General features: G+C 43.8%; 1 protein-coding gene across 3 annotated transcripts; it reads right to left on the bottom strand.

Moving 5' to 3' along the window:
- On the bottom strand, positions 1 to 18,118 carry cnot4a (CCR4-NOT transcription complex, subunit 4a). Of its 3 annotated transcripts, none has more exons than XM_054777366.1 (13): positions 17,871 to 18,118; positions 16,692 to 16,927; positions 15,897 to 16,094; positions 12,123 to 12,209; positions 10,452 to 10,553; positions 10,250 to 10,375; positions 9,951 to 10,075; positions 9,660 to 9,866; positions 7,659 to 7,716; positions 7,331 to 7,586; positions 3,705 to 4,244; positions 3,359 to 3,583; positions 1 to 2,349 (listed from the first exon to the last, which is right to left on the bottom strand). In XM_054777366.1, the coding sequence occupies exons 2-13, from the start codon at positions 16,863 to 16,865 to the stop codon at positions 2,009 to 2,011; spliced, it is 2,439 nt and encodes an 812-aa protein (XP_054633341.1). In that variant the 5' UTR covers positions 16,866 to 16,927; positions 17,871 to 18,118; the 3' UTR covers positions 1 to 2,008. The 3 variants fall into 3 exon arrangements, with proteins under 3 accessions (XP_054633341.1, XP_054633340.1, XP_054633342.1); XM_054777365.1 differs by having other exon boundaries at positions 3,705 to 4,247; XM_054777367.1 differs by having other exon boundaries at positions 2 to 2,349; positions 3,705 to 4,208.
- Between the last annotated feature and the right edge of the window lie 605 nt (positions 18,119 to 18,723).

The raw sequence follows: 18,723 nt of genomic DNA on the forward strand, positions 1-18,723 counted from the left end.
GTCCCTGAATTCTCACATTATTCCTCTGCTGGTGCCGCCTCAGCACCGATAGCCAACAAAAAAGAAAAAAAAAAGCAAACCCCGAGGGGGCAAATGTGGCCTGTATGAGTATGGCGTCGTCCTCAAAAGGTCAGCCTCCAGTTACAGCAGTCATGAACCTGAAAAGTCAAATCACCCTTCAGTTGACTGTATGGTCAAAAGTATTGGGTACACCAGCCTATCACATAGCTGGAACAGGTTTAGAGGAACTTCTACAGGAAGTGTTTTGTTCATGCATCCAGATCAACACCCGTTCCACGTTGGAAGCATGCAATTGTTCAAAATATCTTCCCAAAATGGATTTGCTAAGTCCACATACTTTTGTCCACGGTTGCACATTTAGTATACTGCTTTAAGATCTTGTGCAACGTACAAAAAATAGTAGACAAATGGAAGTGTGAAGGTGAGGATGTTACCGCTGTAGTCGCCCTCTGCTGGTCGTTGTGAGGACTGCTCACTTTGCAGGCAGAATTGGGTGTCGTGTTTCCCCCTAGCGGACAATAGTGAAACACATAACAGGTAATTGGAAGAGAATTAAATGGAGCGTGTTGGGGAGGTTTATTTATTAATCACAATAGCGGACAACAGACCTGGTCTGACTTTTCAGTTTTATTTAAGGTTCATTTTTCCAGCCCTGCAGAGGATATTTCACTTCCTTTTAAGCGCCTCAACTTATCTTTTCCCTCTTCCTCCTCCTCGTGACGTTACGTTAAAAACCCATTTCATGACCATTTTGTCCCAGTTGAATTTGATCATCTTTGTGTCAATACTGTTAAACAGGGAACAGCAAGGGATGGGCGGGGGGAGGTGGGTGGGGGCGGGTAGACGATACAGATCAGAAATTAAGACTTGAAAAAGAAGGCGGTGGGTGGCAGGAGGTCAAACTGGAAAGCAAAGAAAAGAGAAAAAGGCTGCAAGCGTCACTCCTACAGTACTTTTAGGTTGTATTGCAGCACCTTCCTTTGTGACTGACACACACGCACACGCACAAACACACTTGGCAAAGTCACACACAATATTGCATGGCTTGCAGCAGTCTTGCAACTTGCACATGAGACCCCGCCTCTGCCTGTCACTCTCCTGGATCTGCGTTTAAGGCCTCAGTGAAGCCCTCGCGGGTCAGCACGCTTCGCCAGTTACTTGCTTATCCTCCTGTCTAGTTTCTCCTGTGTTGACGTGGTGGCTGTGCACGGTCGGACTCGCTACTGCCGGTACCACACGGTGGCACTGTGAGTAACAAGTCCTATCCTCGTGCTCGGGATTGCGTGCCACCAACTCCCACGAGGACCGGCTCCCCGCCCTGCCGTGCTCAGGCACTTGCTCTATCCTCTGATACAGAGGTTCAGCAAAAACGTTCCCTCCGGCGGGACGGGAGCCGGTGGGAGCCCTGCACTATAGGGAATGTGGGCCACGAGGTTTCTGGAATGGGCCCTTGCCCCCGCCTAACAGGGAGCCCGTGCAGAGCGCTCCAATCCCAAACCCCCTGTTTGCGTCGTCTTCCCTCCCCCAAATATTTTCTCCGGGACTGTGAGAGCCCTTCATTCACAGCTGGGTTCCTCCATGGCGGCTTCTGCGGTCCAACAGGCTTAAATGGTTAGTTACGTTTAAAAAGAGGACCTCACCAAAGCTTAATTGATCCTTTGTCAGTTTCAAATGTCACCGCCGGGTGGTCAGTGCTATGCTGTGGCGTGTGCTCTCCGTTATGGGTAAGCTACGCAACAGACCCCGCCCCCCTGTATCTAGGTCTAAGGAGTGGTGATGGTAGCAGACGGAGGGTACGGTGTGTCACAAAGAAAACAAAAAAACAAAAAAGGCCTTGAGGAGACAAAAAGAAAGGAGAAAAATAAGAAAGCATGATCATCATTTTTTTATACGCTGCAGATTGACGTGTTTGGCTTTGGAAGGGCTGGGGGGGGTACATGGTGGGTGGGTGTAACATGGTAGTGGGCTAGATGGATGGAGTCTGTATTCAGTGGCGGTCCACGGCGGCACTCTGTAGCAGCTCTGTTGCGGGCTGTACCGGGGGTCTGAAAGCGGTCTGGAAGCCTGGCGGTGGGGAGTGGAACTGGCTGGTGGGGTTGGCTGTGGCGAGGGGCAGGTAGGGGGTCCAGCCGGCGGCGGCGGCTGCTGCTGCTCTGTGGTGGAGGGGGATGTGGGCGTCGAGGATGCCGCTGTGCAGGGGCTGGGGGGTGGGCACCGCTGAGCTGGCTGGAGCGTCCATCTCTGTGAGCGCCTGCAGGGACTTGAGCCAGTGTGGCGGGTTGTCGTCCTGGAGGCAGTCTAAACTGTTGCCTGCTGATGCCGGGATACCTGCATGTGCGGGAGGGACATGCTCACGTTAATGCCACAATTCATGTCTCTATTCAATTACACGCCAAGTCTCCTATAGTCGCCGGGTGCCTGATCTCCAAACACAAATAACCCCTAGTCCCTCATTAGTGACGGGTCAAAAAACACTGACATGAACATAGGGCCCTATGATTTGCACGTTAATGGAATTGGCCAATAAAATGGCGTTGACTGTTAAACAAACAATCTGGCAGACATAAGTGACATACTGTGAATGAAATGCTGTCACCGTGAGAGGAAACAACGTTCACGTGGGGAAGTACTTCCCCAACAAACCACTCCGCCGTGGCGGAATCTCATCACAAACACTAACCTGCCCCCTCCCAAACTAAACATGTCAAAGATTCATTGTACTCAATCTACTAAATTTAATTTCTATGTGACACTCTTCTTCACGCTGTGTGTATGCTAGCGGCCCTGCCTCCACCCACAGAGACTGACAAAAGGGCTCACTCCATTAATGCCGTTGTTCTATGGAAAACATGTGCTATGGTGCTGAAAGCAATGCACAGAGTGAACTCTCTTCCTGCCTGTTTGGAGGCGGAAGATGAGGAAAACAGACAAAATTATTGAGTTCATTTTCATTTATTGAGTGGGGGTTGTGGGGGTATTATTGTCCCAGGCCTAGTGCTCACCAGAAGAAACCCTGTCACATTTTAATCTCACGAGACCCCGTGACACCCCTAACTAATCACGCCAGCACACGCTGTTGTGCTCACGTGGGTCCTGCATGCTGAATAGAAGTCTGCTCTTGGATACAAGTGCTGGTGCCACGTCTGGAATGCACTGCTTGTATCAGGGTGCCAATATTGGAGATTTTATTTGCAGACTGATGTAATCGATACTGTTATTGGCTGAAAACCATATGGGATGGGGACACCCCATGAAACCGTAGTATACTACAATGCAAATGTGAGCTGGTTCTGTTTGAGTAGCGATAATAATGAATAGCAGCTCGATCATCAGGTACCTGTGATGATGGCAGGGTCCATCCAGCTGGCTGCACTGTCCCAGCTCAGGCTGTGTGAAATGCCTGCTGGCCCACCGATGTGGTTAACACTGTTAGAGGATGAGGAGGAAGAGGAGGAAGAGGAGTTTGGAAGGCCCCCAAAGTTGATATTGATGTTGGGCAGGAGAGCTCTGAGGCCATCTTGCCACTCTTTCACATTTAGGCCTTCTATAGAGCTGCTGTTTTCTGCAAGAGGGGTAAAACATGTTGGGGTTTGATCACGCACTGGTGGCAAGTTAAGGAACTACACGGAATGACAACGATGTGGTTAAGGAACATGCAGTCAAGATTCTACAGCACATGCTACCTGAGATGGGGATCCCTCCCAGACCTGTGCTGTGCTGAGCAGGCAGATTCAGGTCCAGGAAATTACTGTGTGAGGCAGCACTGGCTGAGTGGTTCAAGTGTGTGAGGTTATTCCGCGAAGGGACGCCCATCCAGGGGTGCCTGGCGGACGGCTGCTGCTGACTGGCCTGGCTGCTCTGAGTGCCGGGGAAACTGAAGGAGCTGTAGATGGCTCTGTGGTGGAGCTGTGGGGGGAGGCGTGGCACCCCACTGGGGAAGTGGTGAGGTGCACCGGCGCTGCCGTTGGGGGGCAGGAGGCCGGGCCCGTGATTGTTCCCCTGGGGGAGAGGCCCCGGGGAGGAGGGGTTCTGGTCCTGCACCGACAGCTCCTTCTCTATCAGGTCGGCCAGGGCTTTGCGGGTGACGTCAAAGGGGTCGAAGCCCAGGTCGTCGTCCTGCTGTTTGCTGGACGAGCCGAAGCCGAAAGCTGCCTGCCAGTCTGTGGAGGACGACACCGGTATCGTGTCTGTCGCCAGATCAAAGATGGACGTTACTGGAGGTGCTACTGAAGTATAGAGAAAATAAAATAACTGACAGTCACAGAATAAGCAGCATGATTCACCGTTTCCAATCCTTGAGTCGGGTTAGAACTAGGGATGCTGACAAATAATATATCAGATCATATCGGTATTGATGTTTCTGCTGATATTGATATCGGCGCACGAGTGAGCCCCTACCAAACCGTGTCATGTGCCACGAAGCAACAAAGCTTGCTAGCTCAGTGCCAAGTATGTCTGCAGTGTGGAATTTTGAACAAGTTTGGCCTTCGGACTGTAAATATGTAATTTGGGTATGCGAGGAGGGAGTAAAGGGTCTTCCTTCTATACCGCTCTAGAATCACACTTCAGGAAGAATCACAAAGATAAGAAGCGGGGGGGATCATTGCACTGATTGTATTGGTCCAGACATTTGTACTTTGCACTTTCCTTTGTTCTTATATGGATGTTTGTGTTATGTTATTTATTTCATTAGGACAGTGCATATTGGGCAACGTGAGCAAAAGCATCACAGCAAATATGCCTGGATTGGCTACAACAGCTGTTGACAGTAAGAGAACATGTTATAATAGTTGACTACTGGTCACAATGTTTTTAATAACGACTTTGTTCAGGCAAAATAATAATACAATAAATATAGCACTGTATTGTTCTTATTTTGCACAAACTGTGTGCATTTGTGAAATGCATGCATTGGCAATTTGTGGTGTACGATACAGCTTCTTCACTTCTGATATCGATATTGCAGCCTTGAATGTTGTTGTCCTTCGAAATGTCGATTATGGCACCATCACTATAGTGCGTTTTTTTCAGAAATGAATGAATCACCGATCACTGTTTGGTGGTAGACTATGGTTTATTATTAGCCAAAACATGTAAATACAAGTGATTTGCAGTATTGTGCTCACTAGGCAGCAGTAATAACAAAAAACAATCAGACATTAGCTTAAATGATATTACCGAGATATTACTGCTTGAAGTCATTAAGTCAGCCGTGGCATGTCACACATAAGAGTGCAAAAAGTTTTCCTCCCATTCTGTGTGGAAGTGGTAAGTGTTTGGCTTCTGAAATTTAGAAGAAATAAATGGCGGCCAACTGGCTAGATGGCAGCTGTCTCAAGTTCCTGCAGCCTAACAGTTGCAATGTGGTGTAAACGAATAATAATAGGAGTGTAAAGGTGACTATAAGGGTGTTATTTCATGTCTACAGGCCTCTAATAATGTTACAAAGTGTATTGAGAAAGTCATAAACAGGTTTTCTGACAGCGTATTTATAGTGACAGCTAGGCAAAGCATGTAAATATAGGTGCCAGGAACAGTCCAAAGGCCATAGGTTTGATAAGAGAGTCATCAAACATGCCGGTATGGATTGGCATAGCCTGTGTCAAGCTCAACACGAGACGCATCATTTTGTTGGCAACTACATGTGACACAGTAGACACGTCGGATTTGCCGCCACACGCCGATCGTTTTTTGTGATCAGTTTTGAAAGGAGTTTATTGGCATACGCCAATCACATGTTTCGGAAATCAGCCAATAATGATCGGTGGCCGGTCGATCGGACTATCCCTAGTAGGGTTGGCCGATCATTTTTGTATACACCCGTAAACTGGCATAAATGATCACTTAAAACGGAAAAAAGCAGAGTTGATGACGTGTTTTTCCTGCGACTGCACAGCATACTGCGTTGCCGCCTCAGCTCTACCACAGCCTGGTCCAGCCGTGGTGGACAAAGCAGAGCAAAGAGAGAGAAAATGAGCATGGCTGAAGGTGGAGGAGAAGCCGACACTATAGACAGGGAGGTACCTCTGCAACATGTACGTGGTTTGGTTTCGCCAGAGCAGATATCTGTGGTACAGACATGTGGAGTTGCTGAGCGACTCATCCATATACAAGCCTCACGGTCCACAACGTAACCAGCGACTTGACTACTAAGTCGTCCCGCCTCCAGACAAGTTTTATTCCAGAGGAACACACAGGTGAAAGGTGAAAACATGGCAAGCCAGTTGAAGGCGTTCTGCGGGAATGCGTGTGGAACTACTGACAGTGGATCTAATGTTGTGAAAGCAACAACTGGAATAGACTCTACACAGTGCCATAGGTACGCTGACTTTTCACGTCATTATTTTTCATGAAATGGGTTAAGCTTTGTAGCTTTTATACAAGACCCTGCTGAATGTAATTACATCACCATATCGTGATACAGCCCAAAAGTATGGTGATACATGCTAAGGTCCATACCGGCCGACCCTAATCTCTAGCATTACTGCAAAACATGCATCAAATTAAATTCAGGTTTGTGTCCAATAGTACAAAAATTGTTTCACACAAATAGACAAAAAACAAACAAAAAAAAAGAATCCACCTAAAAGTTTATTTTTTCATTATTACCTATATGCCAGGGGCCCTTGGAATCTCCAACTGTGTCCTTGGCCAATACCACTCATCATAAATAAATTGAAAAATCTACAGTTAATCCATGAGATCGGCCGATGCATGATTGGTGTTGGAATCTGGAGCATAAAACCCTGATCGGAGCGTCCTTTCTTTACACCAGACATTACTCACCGCAGACTCTTTACTGTTATAGGGAATGACTATCTTATTGTGGGAAGTTCCCATGCGATGCCGCTTCAAATGCGCAATGAGGTTGGTCAGATTCAAGTTTTAGTGATTTTAGATGCAGGCCGATCAAATCCGATACTTGTTTTTCGGCACCCCTAGTCTCTTCACAGTAAAAAAAAAAAAAAAAATAAACAAAGAATATCATATGTTCATTACATGACATTAGTTTGAGGGAAGAGCTGCGCCAATATCAGTATTGGTAATGAAGTGCTGGACAATATCGCTAAATCGGTAAGCAAGCCAATATGGAGCATCTTCAGGAATAACCAAGATAAATATTACTGTGGCAGCAAGCATTCAATCCATGAATGACCTTCCTCTGCTTCGGCGACATAACCTTATGACTAGTAACAGGACTTGAACTGGTAGAGGGTTTATTATGTTTTCTAGTGTTGTGTTGTTGTTTTGTGGTATTTATTTGAGCACAGAGGACATGAAAGGTATTGTTTGAACATTTTTCCTTTACCTGACGTGAAGAGGCTCTGCGGTTCAGGCGTCATGGGCCAGTCTGGATTGCCGCGGGGGTTGCCGGGAAATGGGGGCAGACCACTGGGGAGGGGGTTGGGGTGTCTGAAGTTGCTGTTGTCCGAGAAGAGCGACTGCGACTCGGCCGCCGCGCCCTCAAAGGGTGAGCGGGCCGTGAGGTCTGACATGCTGATGGGCACCGCCAGGCTGGGCTTGGTTAAACCCGGGGGAGGGGATGGGGAGTCACTTGTGGGTATCTGGGGTGGGAAAAAGAGCAATTGCGCTTGGTGGCTTTTCTTATTCACGTTGGTGAAAATAAATGGCAGTACCTGTTGTAAAGTCTCTCCATTCACCAAACCCATGGACTCTGAAGGCTTGTCACTGGGACTGCAAGTGCAACATTGACATTGAGTGTATTAATCATACAAGAGAAACTTAATACAGTAATCCCTCATTGATCTTGGTTAATTGGTTCAAGAACCGACCGTGGCAAATGAATTTCTGCCAAGTAGGATTCCTTATTTATTCGTAGCTAACCTGTTTACTACCTTCTAAATATGGTTTCTACACTACTGGACCCCTGTTGACATGAAATAAGCAAAAATAAGACATATACAACATGAATAAGACATAATATAGACTGACACGTTAGCATTAGGGGAGTTCCTTCTTGTTTAACTTTCTCTTCTGTACAGTACTTCCTGCTGTGGCTGTTGTCAGTATGCAGAATACTACATACTGTACAGTATCATCACATCTTTTGATGAGTCTTCTAAATGCCTTAGTTCACTTGGACATTTTTATGCTTGAAAATGCTTCATTTAGGCCAAAAATACATACAATTTGCTTAAACATGCATCTTTTTGGACTAATATTTATTTTATTTGTATTTATTTGACAGGGACATTGCACAACACATGTATTGCACAGACCAGCGATAGCTACAAGCTCATTTCCAACTGTTGTCCCTGGTCAAAGGCAAAATGACCACAAACACATTCCATGACAGAGAATACAATTAAAATCACAATTAAAATGACCATGTACAAAATCTAAAACATGGATGACCAAAACAACCCACATTAAGAAAACTGGCAGCAGAAACAGACCAATATATTTACGGAGCAGACACCTGGAGATCCTTTAACCTTTCCTTTATTAAGTTTGAAACGATGGTAGAGAATTCCACATCTCTGCTGCTCTAACTGAAAAACAGCTTTGACCAAATGAAGTGGATCTGAAATTGACATAAAAGTGTCCTCTAGCGGAGGCTCAGGGGGACCTAACAGCTGCTTCATCACATGATTTCACCAAGTCTCTGAGAGGTGGTGGTGCAAGGCCATGAAAAATCTTATACAACAAAAAAAATCTAACTGTCAAAGGTTACGGTAACTAATTCTATTTCTTACAGGAAAAGTGCACTTTTTTTGGAATGTTGTCCATCATCCACAATCCTTATGTGAGGCATGAACACATCTTTCTCTTTTCTGTGCGTTCTAAAGATATAAAAACAGATAAAAAGAGGCAGCTAAGAATGCACGTAATGGGACATAACTATTCCTAAACCTCCAAAAAGCTCCAACAAGGCCCCATTTCCATCATGCGACTTGCATATTGACCACATTGTTCTTATTATTCTAATTAACATTGTTCCCCCCAAGAACTACGTTACTGGCGTGGTGACACCTTGCCATACCACAGCGGGTAGCTTCACCGCATGCTCGTTCACAATGCCTCAGGCCACTAGCAGTAGAAAGGTAACGCTACATACTGGAGCTTTTTTGTTTGTGACGCTAGGCGTAGCGTTCCTTTCTATGTTGCTATGTGAACTAAATGCACCCATGAAGGAAGTTCCCAAAATACTCATAGTACTCCACGTTATGATGAATGTAGCTGTTACTACACACTCACAGCATGGATAGAAAACCACTAAACCTTGTTGGAGCTTTTTGGAGGTGCTTTCATAGGTGGAATAGGTGTCCCATCCATCACATGCATTCATTACCTGCCTCTTTTTACCTGTTGTTATATCTTTAGAATGCACAGAAAAGAAAGACGTGTGTTCGCGTCTCACATAAGGATTGTGGATGATGGGTCTTGAACTTTTCTTTTTACCAACGTTGCAATCATGATAGGAAGAAGGTTTTTTGTCCAGAATTCTGTTTATCCAGACTTGGAAGTGATTGTAGAGCTGTGTTACTTGCCCAATAGGCTGTATCCAGACACAAAAACAGCGTGATTTATGAATATATTTTTGAACAACTGTGATAAAGTGAAGCCGCCAAATTAGAAGCACAAAGTGGCAAGGGATGTGGCACAACCTGACCTACCTGCTGTTGTTACAGTTTGAGGAGAAGGGTGATAGGGCAGTGCACGGGCCGGGGCCAAGCTCTGTATCTAGACCGTCTGAGGTCAGACCCTCCTGATCTAGATAGTCTAGCAGCGGTGGGGACTTTCGGTCCTCTGAAAGGCCATTGGCCAGTTTGCTATGCCCCGACAACGTTGGCCAGCCATCTTTACCATTGCTATTGTTACTTCTGTGGCACAACAAGAGAAACAAGGAAGTCAAATTGATGAAGGCAAGAGAGCACGCAGACAATTAAAAGAACACACCAACCAACCTTTGTGTTAAGCCTGATTTACTCTTTGACTTTTCTGTTCCACATGCTGGAGGTTGTAGAAAGCTAGGGTTCAATTTATACAGGTCTTGGAGGAGTTTTTGCTCATACTCTTGGTGTTTTCCTGCCTGAAAACGAGACGTAAAAGGCCTTGAATAAAATTCATGCAAAGGAGCAAGTAGTAAAGGAGGAGCTGTGGAGGAGACGCAGGAGAGCACACACACATAAATAGTAAATTTCCCCGCTGTGGGATAAATAAAGTACATACATAAAACATGGAGGGGTAATAACATGAGTTTTACCTGCATTTCTTCTTTAGTAAAGCTAGCTGCTTCATCGCCAAGTTCATGTAGATACATACAATCTGGTTTAGGACACTGCATACTTTTGAGGAAGTAACTGCAGTACTTTGTTGTGCCTAAAGAAGCCTGCAAGAGGAAGGAGGGCGGCAAATTCAACAACACATTTCAGCGCGTGGCCACGTGCCTGAGCATGAGGCCTTACCTTGAGTGTTCTGCCATCTACCACCACGTTGTTCACACACTGTATCGCCCTGAGGGCATCTTCAGAGCGGACGTAGGTGACATAGGCGCTGGCGCTCGGCCCCTGAACCATGGGAAGGAGAAAGAATAAACTCATCAAACAGACAGCTTCTGAGATGAGGTTGTCGGCTAATTTGAATAGAGCGCCATGACGCAGTCAGTGTTTGTGTGTGGACGGGTAAAATTGGCCTTTTTGGTTTGTGTCCGAAGAAATGTGTGTCTGATGCTTTTAAAGCGGGGGTGTCCAAACACTTTCCTGCAAGGGAAACATCCTGAACATATTTTATACAATTATTTATATTTCAAGAAAAAACTGCATCTCAGCTTTGTGATTCAGGTGAAAAAGTACATTATTAGTGTCATCTTGGCTCTTTGCTCCCCCAAACTGATTTTACATAAGTGGCATCTTTTCTTTTGTTTGTTTCTCATAACATTACAAATTTTAAAATAACATCTTTTTCGTTCGTATTTCATTTATTTTTCCTTATGTTACGAGTTTATGCTCATAACTTTTATTCTCTTTATGTTTTGGGATTACACTCGTAAAATTACAGCTGCTTTTTCCATTTCTCCCGTTGTCTTTTTAAATAAGACAACTATTTCAACTTTCTTATTTTCTTCTCAAAATATTCTGACGTTATTCTTGTAACATTGTGACTTTTTCTACAACCTAATTTCCAAAAAAATACAACCTTTTTTTTGCTGGTTTCTTTCTCACAATATTGCAACTTGAAAAAAAAAAAAAAACCTTGAGGTTGATTACAACTTTTTTTTCTGAATATTTTGATTTTATGTTTGTAAAATTCCTGAAATGTCTATTTTTGCTTTTCAAATGATATTTATAGAATTTGCCACCCTGGTGTTACATATAGCAGGTTAATATAACAGCCCTGCGTTAACTCCCCTACACCTTAAGAGCCGCGCCGGTCAGTGGGTTGGGAGCTTGCGCTTTTAGTCAATTGGCTAACGCAGCGGGGTTGTGTGGTCGTGGGACTGAGCCCAAGTGTGCGATGCCCACTGTTACACGAATGGCGTGTGTTAAGAAGCAACAAGATATGCAGACAGTCCCATTATAATGTGTTTGTGAGCAAAGGATCATGATGGGGCCAATATGAGCAAATTCTGACATCGTACCGATAAGTTAGGAACCTTTCTGGGCCACAGCAGGTGGCTCCGCCCCTTGTATACTCTGGTTCCCTGGTAGCAGTCATGTCATATTTCATTGGCACAAATCAATAGGTACACTTGGTCAAATCCTCAGGTCTTACCTCCAGGCGTGCACAAACTACACTTAAATCGAAATACAAAAAGGACATACAATAAAAAGTTCTTGGTATTAGCTTGAAAACAAAAAAGTATCGGGCATCTCTGATAAAAATCCAAGCAAACCAAAACGGGATGTTGCCACCAGCAAATGGCCCAGAGCAATGGAAGAGGGCGCATTGCGCAAACGAATCTCCTGAGAAAGCACGACTTGGTAACGTGCTAAACTGAAGACGTGTTGGGCAAGACTGTGATGTGTGCACGCAATGTGCACTTATGAACACCTTCTAAACAAAACCTTGCTAGCGCCTTCCAGAGTTTAGTACCTAAGGAACAGCCTTAGAACGCAAACGTACGTCTGTAAACTCACCTGTGAACCTGCATAGGATGTACTATTGTTGATGACCACTTTATGGATCTTCCCAAACCTTCCAAAATACTCTGGTCGCTTTAAGACCTGCGTGTAAGACAAACACACTCCTTTTTAGAATTAGCAGCAAATGAAACTTTTTAACGATGATCTAACAGTACTATGTGTCCCTGGAGCTTGTTTATGAGCACCAAATGTGATGAAAATCTATCATCTTTCACACTTGATCGCTTCGTCATGGACATGATACCACCTCTGACCCACCTGCAGCTCGATGAGCCCACCCCGTGTATATTCCCACCACGCAAAGCTTTGCTACACATCTTAAATTGCAGCTCTGCCAGCTATCAGTCAGTCAGCTGCAAGCATGAGAGATCTAAGTTGGATCTTTTGGGTTTTTTTCATGCAAATATGGTAACCTAGCAAGTGCAGAGTTACAAAGTGTATAAAGTACACTCACTCTTGGACACACAAACACGCACACACACACAATGTGTTCTCAATTCCAGCACTTCCAATATACGACTGTGGGACCTGCGAGCCCTACTGATGAAAAAATATTTTAAAAAATACATCTAAAAAATAAACTGGTGAAAAATAGGTAAAAAAATTAAATTAAATACAGTGCCTATCAGAAGTATTCACCCCCTTTGATGGTTTACCCTTTTATGGCTTTCATAAATCAATCATGGTTAATAGATTTTAGCTTTTTTAACAAAAAAATTAGAAAAAAAACTCTTTAATGTCAAAGTGAAAGCAGATTTCTATAAAGTAAAGTTAATGAAAGAAAATGCTATCAATGAAAATAATTGTTTGCATAATGATTCACCCTTTCAAGTCAGTATTTAGTAGATGCAATCACAGCAGTGAGTCTGTGTGGATACTGTTGGTCTCACACATCTGCCCACTGCAATTTTGCTCCATTCTTCTTTGCAAAACTGCTCAAGCTCTGTCAGGTTGCGCGGGTATCGGGCATGAACAGCCCTTTTCAAATCCAGCCACAAATTCTCTATGGGATTGAGGTCTGGGCTTTGACTCGGCCACTCCAGAACATTTACCTGGCTCTTTTTTAACCATTCCTGTGTAAAACGAGGGAAAGGCTTCTTGAGACGTCATCTGTACTTCTGTGAAGAAGGTGTTGGACGTTTCGCTCCTCATCCGAAGAGCTTCGTCAGCGAACTTATAAGTGCTGGTAGCCTAGGCCTTAAATACAGTAAGAGTGGGCGAAATTGGTGTGCCAATGCCCTCCTCCTATTGGTTCCTTACCCTAAGACTGGGAGGAGTTGTGGTCTAACCCTCTCCTTCCATTAGCACCTCCGGTCAAAGGGAAGTGTCGCTCCCTGTAGTTGGGTATGAACGACTCTGATTCTGGCTTGTGAGCATCTATTGTTCTGGCTTGGCCCTGGCTCCACCTCATTTGCAAGACTAAGAGCTGTGGGTTTTGGTCTCAGTAACCTGCTGAACACAGGGTCCAAATTAAACCTCAAACCACCATTCTGATTCAATGATGGGTTCTGTTGTTTGACAAAAATAGCTTCCTTTACTCCTCTTTCAAACCATCGGTTTTCTTTGGCCAAAATCTTTACCTCGCTGTCCTCAAAAGAGTGATTGGTTGCTTTAAGGTGTAGATGTACTGCTGATTGAGGACCGCTAGAATTGTCCCTGCGATGTTGATAAAGCCTGTTTTGGAGCATTTGCTTAGTTTCCCCAATGTAGTGCTCTTTGCATTCCTCATCTTTACAGTGGATGGAATAGACCACATTGCTCTGTTTTTGGTTTGGAGCCTTGTCTTTAGGATGCACTAGTTTTTGTCTCAGGGTATTTACTGGTTTAAAACAGGTTGGAATTTGTGTTGCCATAACATCCTCTAGGAGGATCTTATGGCAACAATTTTGTGTTGGGATAATTCTAGTGGTCCTCAAATCAGCAGTACATCTACACCTTAAAGCAACCAATCACTATTTTGAGGACGAAGCTCTTCGGATGAGGAACGAAACGTTCGACACTTTCTTCACAGAAGTACAGAGACGTCTCAAGAAGCCTTTCCTTCGTTGGACAACTCCTGTACGACTGAGAGCCTACACAGACGCATTCCTGTGTAGCTTTTGCAGTATGTTTTGGATCATTGTCTCGCTGGAAAATAAATCTTCTCCCAAGACGTAGTTCTCTTGCAGACTGAAAAAGATTGTCCCCCAGGATTTCAGTGTATTTTGCAGCATTCATTCTGCCCTCTATCTTTCCAAGCCTTCCAGGTCCAGTTGCTGAGAAACATCCCCACAGCATGATGCTGCCACCACCATGCTTCACAGTGGGGACGTGGTGTTTTTGGTGATGTGGAGTGTTTGGTTTCCGCCAAACATGACGTCTTGTCTGATCTTGTCAATTTTGGTCTCATCAGACCAAACAACCTTCTTCCACTTGACCATGGAGTCTTCCACGCGCTTTTAATATGACTTTTCTTCAACAGTGGCTTTCTCATTGCCACTCTCCCATAAAGCAGCAGTTGCTACATGCACAGTCTCTCCCATCTCAGCAGCTGAAGCTTGGAACTCCTTCAGAGTAGTTGTAGGGGTCTTGGTGGCTTCTCTCACTAGTCTCCTACTTGCACGGTCACTCAGTTCATGAGGGCGGCCTGATCTCGGCAGATTCACACAAGTGCCATATTCCCACCATTTCAACTGATTTCACTGAACTCCGAGGGATGTTCAGTGCCTTGGAAATGTTTTTGTAACCATCCCCTGAATTGTACTTCTCAATAACCCTTTCCCTGAGTTGCTTAGAGTGTTCTTCTGTCTTCATGGTGTAATGGTAGCCAGGAATACTGATCAACCATCTCTGGACCATTCAGACACAGGTGTTTTACAACTCAATCACTTGAAACACACCCACACCACTCAGGTCATCTTCATTTCACTCATTGTGAGACTATTGGCAACAATTTGATGGACCTCTATTGAATTAGACCATTAAATTAAAAAGGGGATGAATAATTATGCAAACAATTATTTTCATTGATATCATTTTCTTTCATTAACATTACTTTATAGAAATCTGTTTTTACTTTGAAATTAAAGAGTTTTTTTCCAATATTTTTTGTTAAAAAAGCTAAATTTTATTGACCATGATTGATTTATGAAAGCAACAAAAGGGTAAACCATCAAAGGGGGTGAATACTTATGATAGGCACTGTAGGTGAAAAATAAATTAGTAAAACAAATACAGTGGTGAAAAATGAAAAGGTAAAAAATAAATGGTTAAAAATAAATTGGTAAAAAATACATTGGTATTTGTGAAAAAAAACATTTTTTTAATTCACTGTGAAAAATAAATGTGTTAAAATATTAACTTAAAAAATTGATTGGTGAAAAGTAAATGTTAAAAAAAAGTGAAAAAAATGTAAAAAAAAATAAACTTGTGAAAAATAAGAGTAAAATAAATAAATTGGTGAAAAATAAATTAGTAAAAAATGGTTAAACAAATTGGTAAAATAAAAAAAAGTGTAATTGATCAAAATCATTGGTAAAAAATTAATTGGAAAAAAAAATTGTGAGAAATTGGTGAAAAAAAATCGATTCATTTTCAAAAATTATTGGTGAAAAGTAAACGGTAAAAAAATAAATAAATAAAATGGTGCAAAATAGAATAAAATGGGACCTCGAAACACACAAGGCCAAAACAGATCGAGAAGCTAGATCTTTCATGTTGACACACAGATCCACAAAACCAGCATGCGGTGTATGCGTCACACTGTGTGGTCGGTGACGGTGTGCTCACCTCCAGGTCGGCGAGCCGCTGCGAAAGTCCCACCACAAACACCAGGTTTCTCTGGACCACTCGGACGCTGGCCAGGTGCTTGCGGTTCTCTGTCACCTTCTGCTTCTTTTCGTTCTGTTTCTGCTTCTTTTCGTTCTTTATCCTCTGGATCTCCTCTTGTGACAGAGGCTTGTACACAGCCGGGTCCTCCGGGTACGGCTGCACCAAAGAGTAGCCAGTTAGGATGATACGCAACCATTCGTCTGCTCTTGGACTTTTTACGATCACTGAGGCTGTGCCATGCTACGGACCGCCAAGAAGTACGAGTGCAGAGCTTAAGTGGAAAGCACTGGCCTGTCTCTGACCTGGCTGCTCAGTACAACATGACTGAGTGGACAAATGCTGATGGATCATAGCTGCCAGGATGTGGGTCAAAACATGAACCGTACATTTAATAACGGTTTACCATGGTAACAACATAAATTATATATGTTTATGTGTTTATGTTTCTTATGTTCTTATTCTTTCTTGTGTTTTCTTTCTTTTCTTGGGAGAATGAACAGGATAAGATTTTCATTGCATGGTATAACTGCTGTTTTACTATGCACATGACAATAAAACTCTCTTGAATCTCTTGAATCTTGAATCTTAACAGTTTGACTCTGGAACAGACTATTTCTATTGTTTCCCATTGGACAAATACAAAATTCTATCAAATCAGAAATCGACAAGCACCCCACAGCAGACAGACCTTCCGAGTCCCGCTGTCTTCCGTTTGATGACATCACGGCCAAAAACGTGGATTCCCCTGCTCACCTTTCTGCAGGCGGGGCAAAGGCCGTTCTCGTCTGTGCGTATGCGATGCCAACAGAAGCGGCAGATCTGGTAGCCGCAGGTGCAGGGGAAGAAGTTGACGTCGTCGATCTCCAGCGGCTCCATGCACAGGGGGCACTCCATGGGGTCGTCCTTCATGTCAGGGCTATGGGACATCCTACGGCGGCCGCGGTCGTGAGGCTGAGCGTTTTCGGAGGGGGCGGTTGCAGAGCACAAAGCTAAGTGGGGGAGGGGGGGGGGGAGACAGAGTGAGGAAAAGTGGGACAGGAGGGCCGTGTAATGTTGAAAGTGTTTACAATGTGGTACAATAAGGGTGTACTGTAAACAGAACCAAGGCAGGACAGCCTGGCTTTAAACTTCCCCCTCATGGTTCGTGCATCCCATTTTATGCAACAAAGAGCAAGAGCAGAAGCCCTGCATTTACAAAGACTGCTCTACTGTTACACAACTGTAAGTGATTGTGTATAAATAACGTGTTGTTTGCAGTCCTGCTCCACTTAATGTGCGACAACACTGCTCACCAGAGTCCACAGCAGATTGGTGTAAAAATACAACCAAAAGGAAGAGATACACGCTTCGCATTTGGATAAAATACATTTCACACTGCAGTTGTCAAGGCATTGTTTAGCTGGTGTATTAACTAAAGTGTGCAGCCTTATGAGTCCTACCTTATGACAGATGTTATTTGACCACCACACGCTAACATTAGCCGCGATTCCTATAAAAGAAGCTGTCCTTTGTATCAGAAGTCACTTCATGTGTGGCAGTTTACATTCAACATGTGCACAGAAGTTTTACGACGACAGCGACAGTAAATACTTTATAAAAACGGATGACACTACGTGACGTTTCCCTCTAACATACTGACAGCTTAGCTTGATGATCGCTAGCATCGGCGCGGCTAGCATGCTAACATGAAAGCAGCCGGAGCCAAGCTTAACGCGGCCTACGGAGCTAACGGGGAGCTGGACGCCGAGTTGCCCGCGACTGAGACGCCTGACAGCGGCCTTGTCAACTCGGGAGATATATATTGGGCCTGGGGATACTCGACAGCCAGTCGGTGGGTGAATATTTGGGACGACTGTCCTTTGGCGATCAGAGGCAAGCTGGAGGCTATGCTAGCTAATGTTAGCAAAGTTGGCTTACGTTAGCGTTACTTACCCTGTCCCTATTTAGCTTAGGATTCCACTCAACACTCCAACACAGTCACACCGAAATTGGGCGGGGACTGCGAGCCAATGTAGATGTGAAAATGTCCAAATATCTCTAAGCGGTCGCTCCGTGTAACCGTGGATGTGTTGCTCTGTTGTCATTAAAAGGCTATAAAGTGTTTTTGCCCCTGTGTTTTCTTGGCTGTTGAGGAGACAATTTATGCTGAAACCACCATCTTAGCTAGCATTAAAGTGAGGGAGGAGGGAGTGGAGCAAGTACCCTATGCCACTGAGTCTGCGCGGAGAGGGTGGTGCATTGTGGGAGATTGAGTTTTAAATGTTATTTTTTCTAAATGGAAGCGTTCTACATGTTCTACCGGTAAATATACATTTTTTCGGGTTCATAGACATAAGATAACATCCGATACCAAATGACTTCACTAGCTGTTTTACAGATATTTAGATCTATTATCATTTTGTGGCTGGGATAACTTTATTTACTTTTCTATTGTATGACTATTTTATTATATATCTAAGCATGTTATTTATGATGATTTAGTTACAATATATGAATATATGTTATGCATTATATTATGTAGATTACATATTTTTGTGCATGTGGAATCGTGCAAGTGTAAACATGTAAGTATATTTGAAATATACTAAACCATTTATTATGACAGTACAGTCATTATAAATTATTATTTGTATGCAGATTTGCTACTTTTATTTGTTGTAGTATGCTTAACAATTATTTGTTGTATTTTCATCATCATCATCATCATCTGATCATCACCGTCACTGTTCAAAAGAAATCTCTCCATTTTATAAATGTAATAATTGTTTACATATATTATTGTATC

Source organism: Dunckerocampus dactyliophorus, chromosome 5 (assembly GCF_027744805.1).
Source record: "Dunckerocampus dactyliophorus isolate RoL2022-P2 chromosome 5, RoL_Ddac_1.1, whole genome shotgun sequence".
Classification (NCBI taxonomy): domain Eukaryota; kingdom Metazoa; phylum Chordata; class Actinopteri; order Syngnathiformes; family Syngnathidae; genus Dunckerocampus; species Dunckerocampus dactyliophorus.

What these genes read in the sequence shown, in the direction of transcription:
- cnot4a (XM_054777365.1), bottom strand. Translation starts at nt 16,865, where the DNA reads ATGTCCCATAGCCCTGACATGAAGGACGACCCCATGGAGTGCCCCCTG. An exon ending in TAGATGGCAGAACACTCAAG is followed by an intron (nt 10,376 to 10,451) that starts GTAAGGCCTCAT and finishes TTCCTCTTGCAG; the next exon opens with GCTTCTTTAGGCACAACAAA. An exon ending in AAATCAGGCTTAACACAAAG is followed by an intron (nt 9,867 to 9,950) that starts GTTGGTTGGTGT and finishes GTTGTGCCACAG; the next exon opens with AAGTAACAATAGCAATGGTA.